General features: G+C 37.4%; 1 protein-coding gene across 3 annotated transcripts; it reads left to right on the top strand.

Moving 5' to 3' along the window:
• Positions 1-2,050: 2,050 nt before the first annotated feature.
• Positions 2,051-9,356, top strand: LOC147867371 (uncharacterized). Of its 3 annotated transcripts, none has more exons than XM_087315160.1 (11): positions 2,051-2,506; positions 3,576-3,704; positions 3,822-3,867; positions 3,953-4,035; positions 5,333-5,410; positions 5,491-5,544; positions 6,221-6,349; positions 6,475-6,511; positions 6,684-6,775; positions 7,107-7,175; positions 7,260-9,356. In XM_087315160.1, exons 1-11 carry the CDS (start codon positions 2,072-2,074, stop codon positions 9,243-9,245), a joined length of 3,138 nt encoding a protein of 1,045 aa, XP_087171286.1. In that variant the 5' UTR covers positions 2,051-2,071; the 3' UTR covers positions 9,246-9,356. The 3 variants fall into 3 exon arrangements, with proteins under 3 accessions (XP_087171286.1, XP_087171285.1, XP_087171287.1); XM_087315159.1 differs by having other exon boundaries at positions 6,221-6,350; positions 6,461-6,511; XM_087315161.1 differs by having other exon boundaries at positions 2,366-2,506; positions 3,520-3,704; positions 6,221-6,350; positions 6,461-6,511.
• The last annotated feature ends 1,471 nt before the right edge of the window (positions 9,357-10,827 follow it).

The raw sequence follows: 10,827 nt of genomic DNA, 5'->3' as shown, positions 1-10,827 counted from the left end.
TAGGATAGCAAGGATTTGTGGTTAGGAAAGACTCTATTTTTTCAACACTTGGGGTGGTATCCATTAGGAATGAATGTTACAAATGGTCAAATGATTGAATGGATGTCTAGTAAGTTAAGGGATAAGTTCATATATTGGAAGTCACAACCTTGGTCATTTCATGTACACTTGAAGGTCATACAATGTATGGGACCCATATTACTTGTCATTGTTGTCATAGACAACGAAGGCTTTACATTTTGTTTTACAACCTCTTCAGTATTTGTTGTGGAGGAAGAGGGATAAGGTAGGAATCATATGGGTTGCGTGGAGTCTTCCAGTAACCTTAAGCGCTTAGGGGGAGTTGGAATATTGGACTTATCAATGCATATGATAGTTTGCAGATTTTCATTGTTGCAAGACATGTGTTCACACTCACAACCATGGATATCTATTGCTTAATATTTCATGGAGAACAAGGGTTTAACACATGGGAGGACAACGATTAAGGATTCATGGTGGCAATTAGTGAATGGATGTATTTCACATAAGATTCCTAGCTCTTCATGTGTTCAATACTTGGTTATCTCATGGCAAGAAGCGCTATTGTTACGTGTATAAAAACCATCATCGAGTAGAGAACATTGTAATTATTTGCAACAAGAGTTACTTGTGTCTTCTATGTTATTATGTTGTCCTAGAAAGGAGAGCTTAATCGTTTGTTTCGTTTGTTTCTCAGTTTAATCGTTTGTTTCGTTTGTTTCTCAGTTTAATCGTTTGTTTCGTATGGGGGTTAAAGAGGTGGGAGATATTGTTGAGGCTCCATCTCAAAGAATTTTGGAGTTTGTTGAAGTGCAACGATTAATATGCATCCCGTATAATTATTGGTTTATTTGGCAACAACTAGAAAATATTGCATTGATGCAAGGTCCTTTACCTTTACAAATAGACGAGCAACCGTGGATTGATTGATGTTTACATGGTCAAACATCGTTTTTACAAGCGTGACTACTAATTTTTTGTATCATTGCTCCGTTGACTCTCTTCGATGCCTATCATCTAAGACTGGAGAAGAGTGGAAAATACATAACTCAGATCATGGATGGTGGTAGATCTTAAAACGCAGTTGGAATTCTAAATTGCCACTTGTAGCAAATGTCCTCATTAGGAGAGTTTTGATTGGGGGTTTGCCTTTTAGATTAACTCTAAAGCGACTTGGGCGATTGCTTATTTTGCATTGTTCAAATGGAAGATAGTACTCATCGTTTCATATAATGTACGGTTGCTTGTCAAATTTGGAGTTATGTTTCTTAAAGTTGGCAAGTTTGATCACGGTGTTATTTGATGCCTAGACAGTGGGTGTTTGCACAATTCACATAGGTTGACCCAAAATAAGAGATAGAGATTGTTTTCCTATTTCTAAGGTATTGAGTAATGTGTCATAATTGGGGTACACACAATGCTTTTGTATTTGATGGTAGACATGGAGTCAAAACATATATACAAAAGTTGAAGGGAATACCAATGTGACAAATTTCTTTATTGGAGCAAGTGGAAGTCCTTTCCTCAGTGGAGTGTTCGTCTGCGTGCGTGCGTGCCCCATTATTGGCAATTCAACATGTTCCACTACCCCATGTAGTGTAGTTAGTGGGCAACCATACTCCCTCCTCCCATTATTCTAACTACATACATACTGTTTTTTACACACACTCATTAATATAATATATGTATGTATATAATTGTGTGTTTTCACCGAGAGAGAGAGAGAGAGAGAGAGAGAGAGAGTGTTTTATTTTATTTCGTTGAAGATGACCCCCCCATCCCCCTCTTTTCCCCCTTTGTCCCTTCTTCCCTTAACAAACAAACCATCCATCCATCCATCCATCCATCCAGAGAGAGAGAGAGAGAGAGAGAGAGAGAGAGAGAGAGAGAGAGAGAGAGAGTAGTAGTAGTAGTAGTAGTAGTTACATAGTAAGTAGCGAGCGGTCTTCTCCTTCTTGCTCCCGCATATCGTCTCCCAAAAAGGGAGAAGATTGATTGAGGTCTCTGCCTCCATCTTTTCCTTTAACTAACTAACCAACCCTGCTGCACTATGGAAGCGACCTCCATTCCCTCTATTCCGATCGAAGGCGAGAAGGACAAGACATTCTCAGTCACTCCTTCATCCACAAATGTAACTGGAGTTGATCAGGAATCACTCGATAGAAACCTTAGTAGTAGTAGTAGTAGTAGTAGTAGTAGTAGTAGTAGTGGCACTAAGAATACTAATACTGGCTCTAACATTATATCTACGGTGAACGAAAATCCTAAATTATCCATGATGGCTAAATCTAAACTTAACTTTGTCATACCAAAGAATAAGCTTTCAGGAGGTTTGGTCCCAGTTACGAGAAATAATAGTAAACGGGATCCTACAGAGACCATGAAAGAAGAAGTATTGCAGAAGATTCCATCAAGAAAGACCAAATGGGGCGCTGATTTGAGTCAAGATATTCATGTTAGAAGAGGAAGATCTCTTGCTTTACAGGTTTTCTTCTCTAAAACCCTAAACTTAGCCGCTTTATGTTTGTCTGTAAAATCTTTACTTCTATCTTGGCTTTGTGAAAAGTCTAATTTTCTCACTTATATTTACTATTACCATGCTTTATAGGTTTCTTTGCGAAAATCCTAATTATGCCTCTCTTTTGTGTGGGCTTAGAAAGCCTGAAGTTCATAGATGAACCCCAATTTCTAGCCGCTTATGTCTGCTAATACCTTTCTTTGTAGAGGAGAAATGGGTTTTTCATTTCAACCTAATGTGCACTTAAATGAATATTTTTATGATTTTGTTTGCTTATGCCTTTCTTTGTAGAGTAAAAAAAGCATTTGCATTATACGGTTTCTTCCTAAACTCTATTTTCCCCACTTTTTCCTGTCTAGTAAAAAAGTACTGTGGCAATATAGGTTTACCTGTTAATTTTTTTGTTAGCCTTTTTGTAAAACCCTAAGTTTTCCACCTTCAATGTCCGTTTGATGATTTTGTTTGTTTACACCGCTTTCTGAGTAATAAGAGTTCTTGCATTATATATTTTCTTGTTAAAACACTAAATTTTCACATTCAATCATGCTTTTGATGTTTTTGTTTGTTGAGACCTTTCTATGTAGAGAAATAAGAGTCTTTCATCGCAGGTTTGCTTGCTGCTTTGTAGTTTTTGGTCACTTATGTTTGTTGATGGCTTTCTTTGTAGAGTCATAGGGGTGCTTCCATTACAGGTTTGCTTGGTGAAACCATTGGCCCATTTAATTATGCTTTTTATGATATTTTTGGTTCATGCCTTCCTTTGGAGAATATTGATTAAGGTTTTTTCTTGCCTTGTTCTTCTTTAAGGGGTTCTCTTGTCAGAATAAATTCTTGGTTTGATCATAGGGAAAGTGTACGATATCTATCTATATGTATGTATGTATTAAGCTAGATAGTTATGATGCATGATGGGCTTGGGTATAGGTGTTAGGGGCCAGGGCGGTAAGGTGAGACATCATCAGCTTATGAATATAATCCAGGTGCAATGTGCATTAAGTGATGTTGCTGGCTGTGTGGTGCTACAAATTTTAAGCAGACTCGTGTAGAGCAACTTGTGGCACAGCTGGATTCAGGAAACTTGGACATTGACAACAATGATACGACCTGCTCCCCTCCCCCCCCTCCTCTTTATGATTCCCTTGGTCACCGTATGAACATGAGAGAGGTTCGTTATATCATCCAGAACCCCAAAAGTTTCTAGAACTCAAGTGCAATTTATGCTCATGGGGTGACAAGCTTCGTTGAGTTTTAACTTAACTTTTGCCTTTAATAATTGTTTCAGGGACAGAGACAAGAGCAACTAGACTTTGAAAGGCGTATAGCTATTGGTGATTTTCATGCGATCACATTCTTTTGACAATGGAATGACTTTGATTGCTTGCAATTTTTGTAACTGATCTCCATTGCTTGCAGAAGAATGCATGAAGCTGAATCCATCTTATAAACCACCATCAGGATTCAAGCCTGTTCCAAAAGAGGCCAAATTGTATATTCCAGTAAGTAATATTAATATATTTTTGAACATTTTGTATCTCTTGTATCAATGTTTAATGTCTCAAAACAAATCTCTGAAGTTTCAGCAACACTAGCGGTGTGTACTTTTTATAATTCTTTCATTTGTGAATGGCATATGGTTTTGTAACGTGCATGCATTTGGAGCAAAAAAACACTCAGCTAATATCTCGAAATAAATTTCTTTCACACTGTGCTCTTATGCCCTCCTACCTATACATAACTATATGTGTTGTGACAATATAACTGGATAAATGTGCTAGAAAATTGGTCATCCATTCCTCTTAAATTGAACGTGCTAGAAACTCTCCTCACTCTTCATAGTGATTCACATAAAAGAATAATAAAAACTTATATACATTCAATTATGTCGATAACAGTGGAGCCTTCTGAATGCATTTACATAAATCCCCTTCAATTCGTGTCCTAACATCTCTACTTTCCACTGCATCAACTTTTGGCATTATTTCCGCATGTATATATGAATATTTACAAGCGGATATATTTTATAAGCTATGTATTTATATAAAAGTGTTGATAGATTTTAAGCGATCTCATTATATATTTGGTGGTCTTAGTTGTATGACATGTGTTATTGTTGTGATCTTGGGTGAAAATTTCATTATACAAGATATTGAATAACTCTCATCTCAGCATTAAACCAATTTTGCATTTTTCCCGCTCATTCATATTTTGCTGTTTTTCGATGCTGCTTCTTGATACATCCCCTTAGAGTACATATCTCTTCATATTTATATTCAAATTGCAGTGAAGAGCACCCAGATCCATTTCAAACTCTGATTATGGTTATGAGAGAGAAATTTACAATGATACGTAGATACATATGATATGCTTAATGCAAGCACTTGAGTCCAATAATCATAATATATTTCAATAGTACACCCCCTAGCGTATATATTTCTTCATATTTATATTTTCAAAACTCAAGCAGAGAACCCCTAAATCCATCTCAAACTCTGATTATAGATACTGGAGAGAGAGAGTGTGTGTGTACAATGATAGGTAGATGCACACATTGAATGCACATATGATATGCTTAATGCGTGCATGCACTTGAGTTCATTAGTCATTATAGATATTCAATAACTTCAAACAGAAACATACGACTCAAAATTTGCAAGCCTAGAAACAATATAGTAGATGATATTGATAAGGATGAGGGTGTATATGAGCCTTCACAATCAAAGTTAATATCACTTGTATATTACATCCGATGCTCCATTCTCTTTTTATGCTCACTGGAAGTTTGTCTACTTGCAGACAAAGGACTATCCTGGATATAATTTTATAAGTTTTATTTTGGAACATCTTGGAAATACACAGAAATGGATGGAAGCGGTAAGATTCTTTAATACATGGAGTTATTATATTTTTATTATCTGTTCTTGATCTTGATATTACATATCATGCAATCACAGGAAACTGGCACAAAGATTACCGTGCAGGGAAAGGGGGCCGTGAAAGAAGGAAAGGTATGATATATTTTTAAAGTCTGCAAGTTTGTGTTTGTTGAAACTAGCTGTAACATATGTTGTAGAGTTTTTCATGGAGCCTAATTGTAAGAACTAAGTGGTCTGTAACCAACAGATGATAGGTCATTATTGAAAACTAGCAGAAAGTGCCCAAGTATTAAAGTCAGCATCCTTTGTTGGATAGATTTCTCTATGTGACCTTTTTATTATTGTGTTATCAGGATAATGCCAAACAACCAAATAAGCGCTTTATGTGTTCACTTCCTTAATTGATCATGTGAAAACTTAAATTATTTGTTGGTTTCCGACATTCTAACCTATTGAAAGAAACATCTGTACATTTAATGAACACAGCTATTTGCTTAACTCTAGGCTTGCAATAATGGTACCTTGACTGGGCATATTCGCATGCATTCATCTTGATCACATGGAAACTAGAACTTTCTTCATCTTTGGAAAAGGGGCAACATACTGATTTAATGAGAGCTGTTTTGTGGCACATCCTTAAAGACTTGGTAAAAAGCAAAAGCAGAATTTACCTTTAACTGGACTAGAGTATCTAGAGTATGGATTCTTTATTTAAAACAAATCTAAATGCTAGAGATGCTTTAGATTTGAAATGAAATATCAACATTTATTGCTTCTATCTTACTTCAGATATATAATTGTGAAGCAGCTGTCTTCTTGGAATGGGAAGGATATGGATGATGCTCTAGAGGACTTGCATGTGCATATTTCAGCTGACACATTTGAAAAAGTTGATGCAGCAGTAGCAATGGTTGAATCTTTGTTGAGACCCATCAATGTAAGAGATTCTAAAAACTTGGAAGTTCTCTCATTTTTTGTTTCCTAAATCAGAATTTTTATGTAATTCCTTTCTTTTGTATGGTCCGCTTCCCTAATAATATCAAGGAAGACTGTAATATCCAGAAAATGAAGCAGCTTAGAGAGCTGGGGGAAATGAATGGTTAGTAAAACATTTTTGGTGTCTCTAGAAACACTGTAATATGCAATTTTGGAAAAATTAACATGAAATGCCTTCTTCTATGTCAATATCTATTTAACCTTACCAGCTAAATTTACAAAGAAGCTACAAATAATCTTGTATTTTATTGTTTTGGTTTGTGTTGTTCGTGAAGGTACTCTGAGGGACTCCGCAAGAACTGATGGTGAACCTGGGCATAGAGAGTGGCAACATCCCAAAGATGAACTCCAAACTTTTCAAGCAAAGGTATGTTTAACCATTGACAACATGTGTGCACGGCCTATTTTATGTCATTCTTTCATATAGAATCTGATAAACCTTGTACATTGCAAGATTTGCGTCCTCTGAGTTGAATAATTTTTGCAACCAATGGTAACATGATAACAGGATAAACTAGAAAATTTGGAGTTCCTACTAAGCTGACTAATTGAGATCAAACATTACTTTTTGCTAAATTCTGTATGTTATCGTTTATGTTTGATCTTCCCAAAACAAAAACAGAATAGTTAAAATGCCAAGCTATATGTATATCTCTATAGATACCTTCCTTTATAATCAGTTATTTCTTGACATTCAGGTCATTTGCTTGCTTTGTGGTGATGGTGGACATCCAACTTTTGATTGTCCTCGGAAGGTTATTGGACAGGTTTGTATGAACTTTTCTTGTATTCAAGCATTAAATTTGCTTAATCCTTTCTGGTTCAATCATTACATGTTGATTCCTTAACAGGGCAACCTGATTGATAAGGAGTATCTAAATTTTCTAGAGGAGCTCAGGACTGGGTTGAGGGATGCAGGAAAGACAAGTGCTACTGATGTATCCCAGCCAATGCTTCTTACTGCATCAGGAGCACAACCTATGCCTCCAAAATGGATGATATCTGAAAATATGACCAAGGGTCTTGGTGATGGAGGAATTCCAAGGTTTCCCTTTCATATCCCTGGGGAGACCCAAGACATGAATGCATGCAACCTCTTTCCTCGATTTTTTCATGGGCTTTTTAGAGATGGTCCTATTCCTGTACCAGATTTTCCCATGATGGTGGGGATGCTTTCGGCATTTAGGGAGAGATTCCCTTTTCCTCCTCCTGGATTGAGGCCTGATGTTAGATTGCCTTTCCCCACCGAGGGATTGTCATCATCTTTGCAAACAGAAGTCTTTACAGGGCAGCAGCCATTACAAGCAGGTGAAATCAGATTGCAGGAAAGAGAAAATCAGGATGCATCTACGGTTTCTTTGATGGCAACGTCTCACTTTCCATTGGCACCTTTTACCTCAGCGAATATGCCATTTCACTCTTGTGTAGGAGGAAGTCCACTTGTCTATACATCATCACAAACAACATCAATATTATCGGTGAGAAATCCATCTTCAACAGAAAGACTGCCTCAATCACATGTCACTATTCCCTTACGACCACCAGTCTTAGCTCCAATCAGATTTGCTTTGCCATCTGTTAGACCTGCTGCTCTTCTTCCACTGCAAGGTTCTGGTTTTGCACAATTGGCAGGTGAAAGGCAGGATAATGCTTCATCAAATGGAAGTATCAATATACTCAATAACAGTAATAACACTCAGCCATCTCCATCATGGCCAGGAGTGAGTAACTTGGGTGCAAGTCAAACACAGTCTTCTCTTCATCCCGAGAGAGCATCAATATCCATGGGGTACACCCCTTCAACAACCCGGAACATGTATATAGGTCCTGAGAGTGGTTCATTCCCTCTAAGACCATGGGTTACTAATCCACCCGCTGCACCACTACGATTGTCATCATCATCATCATCATCATCAGGTATGAACCCATCTATGCCAACTCCAAGTGCTCCAGTACAAATATCACAAATCCCATGCATTGTGCCTAGCTTAAACATACCCCCAGTTCAACCACAAAGCTTTAGACCAGCTATTCCTCCAAGCCCACAAGGACACCAGTTACTAGCGCCTACTCATCAGCAGTCGAACTACTCAAAACCAAACTTCCGGTTCCCCCCCTCTGGACACAGTGCTCAGATTCCAGTTCCATACATGCCATTTTCATCATCGATTAACCAACATCAGATAAACGCTCTTCAGCAAGGTTACTCTTATTTGCCTCAGGAAGCGGTGAGAGCACAAAACTATCCTCAGAGGGGTGCATTTCCTTTGGGATTCCATAACATCCGGCTGCCTCAAGACACTGGTTTTCCAGTTCCTCATCATTTCCGACCACAGCCAGAGGCTATATTTGTAGCTACACATAATGTCCCACCACCACAAGAGGTTGATTTTCCAGCTTCTCCGCATATCTGGAAACTATCTGGTTATCCTGCTGCTTCTCATATGCGGACACCTCAAGAGGCTAGTTTTCCAGTCACCCACAATGTTCGGATACCACAAGAAACTAGTTTTCCGGCTTCTCTTCATATCCAACCAATGCCACAAGAGGCTGATTTTCCATCGGCTTTTGGTGACAGAAAGGTTCCCTATCTTTCATCTCCCTATTTAGGCTTCAGTTTGGATTCATGTATGCCTTCCAAGGTTACGCATCCTGTGCCAGCATCAGAAAGGATTGGTGGTTCCATGGAGCATCTTAGTGTGAACTCAAATAGATCAGATGTATGGAGACAGTCTCAAGGCAATACGGATAAAAAACTGTGGGTTGATGAAAGTGTGAATACACCTGAGGTTGATCCTGAGTATGAAAAGCTGATGGCGTCTGTTGGAGTACTATGAAATAAAAGACCCCTTTGAGATTGTAATGTTGTCTTATAGAGTCTATTGTTGATACATATTTGTAATCTTATCTAATCACACATACGAATGTCAAAAATTGATTTTTTCTACTCATGAAGTAATGGTGTATGAGGGTACTTCATTTTTGCTTCACTGCAAATGCATTTTTGACGCGATTGCAATGAATGGTCATTTTCAGCGATATTTGCATTTATGAAAGGGATTTTACTTTTTAAACAGAAAGTGTTCCACTATTGACAATTATATTGTGTAGATAGTAAGTAGTTTCCATATAAGGGGTTTGTAGCATGTATGTAGACATGGGAGACTTGAAAATATATTATTTACGTGTCTATTTCCATTGTAGCATTAATATGTTATAGTTTCTCCCACAATTCCCTAGCACTTTGATATGACAATTTCTTCAAGCTAGGGTGAAATTTTTTATTAGTGCGTTAGGTTTGTTTTAGGTGGAAAGTATTTTGTGAATGGATTGCTAGGTTCACACATAAACATGGACTACCAGTTATTGATGACAGCAAATTGGGAAGGGAAACAAGCAAGGGTTAAGTGTTGTTCCTTGCCAACTAATCACTAAGGTCGACTAACACACATAGGTCGAATGACTAATGAGAGTCATCCTATCAATAAGATTATGGTCGGAGATTGGAGTTGGTCAACGTTGATTATCACTAAAACATATACAGATACTAAATTACTTAGTTAACTCACTTTAATTACCAATAATCTCTTCGATCGACTGTATAGCTCATGAGTAATCGGAAATTCGGATTAGTAGTTAACACAGAATACTGAATAACAGTTAAGAATACAGAATAACATATTCATACAGAATATACCCTAACTCAAAATTATATTAAACTTAGCAATACAGATCGATGTTGTTACAATGTTCTCGGTCCCTTTTTAGGCGACCTAAGAGACTCTACCAAGAATATACAACTAGCTATTCGGCAAGAAGTGTACAGTTACAACTAACTGCCCTATTTTCCTACTTGGCACTCATACTAATTATTCAACTATTCCTTTTCACACTTGTTACGACTATACTTCATTTCGACTACCACTATCCTGCATACTACGACTACGACTATACCTCGACTACCTTGTCGACCCATGTACTTTGGCTAGTCAACCGACCAACAATTAGTGGTATTGATGAACTGTGATGGTTACAGGGGAATTAATGGAAGAGTTCAAATGTATGTCCATGACTCTTATAGTAATGATGACGTATAATTGTTACAAGGGAACTAAAGGAAGAGCTCAAATGTATATCCATGGCTCTTATAGTAATGATGAAGTATGATGGTTATTGAAACCAATTTGTTTGAATAGTGAATCACCTTCCAATCAAGATAAATAATTTATAATTTAAAAAGGTAGCATGATACGCAAGTAACATAAGTTGTTTGAATGTATGTCCTATCAAGAGGAGATTATGCTCTATAGTAACATACATTATGGAGGAGATTATGCTCCATTGTAACATACATTATGGGTGCATCCACTGAAGGTGGCCATTTACTTTTGCTAAGACAATTGTGAATGTAGATTTATA

The sequence above is a fragment of the Azolla caroliniana genome, unplaced genomic scaffold, assembly GCF_043228905.1.
Source record: "Azolla caroliniana isolate FFs.n. ecotype wild unplaced genomic scaffold, voAzoCaro1.0.p SCAF_2, whole genome shotgun sequence".
NCBI classification, from domain to species: domain Eukaryota; kingdom Viridiplantae; phylum Streptophyta; class Polypodiopsida; order Salviniales; family Salviniaceae; genus Azolla; species Azolla caroliniana.
This window is presented reverse-complemented; position numbering and strand designations above follow the sequence as displayed.

Coding starts and splice junctions, on each gene's coding strand:
- LOC147867371 (XM_087315159.1), top strand. CDS start 2,072: ATGGAAGCGACCTCCATTCCCTCTATTCCGATCGAAGGCGAGAAGGAC. Junction 3,868..3,952: donor TGAAAGGCGTATAGCTATTG/GTGATTTTCATG, acceptor CATTGCTTGCAG/AAGAATGCATGAAGCTGAAT. Junction 5,411..5,490: donor CACAGAAATGGATGGAAGCG/GTAAGATTCTTT, acceptor ATGCAATCACAG/GAAACTGGCACAAAGATTAC.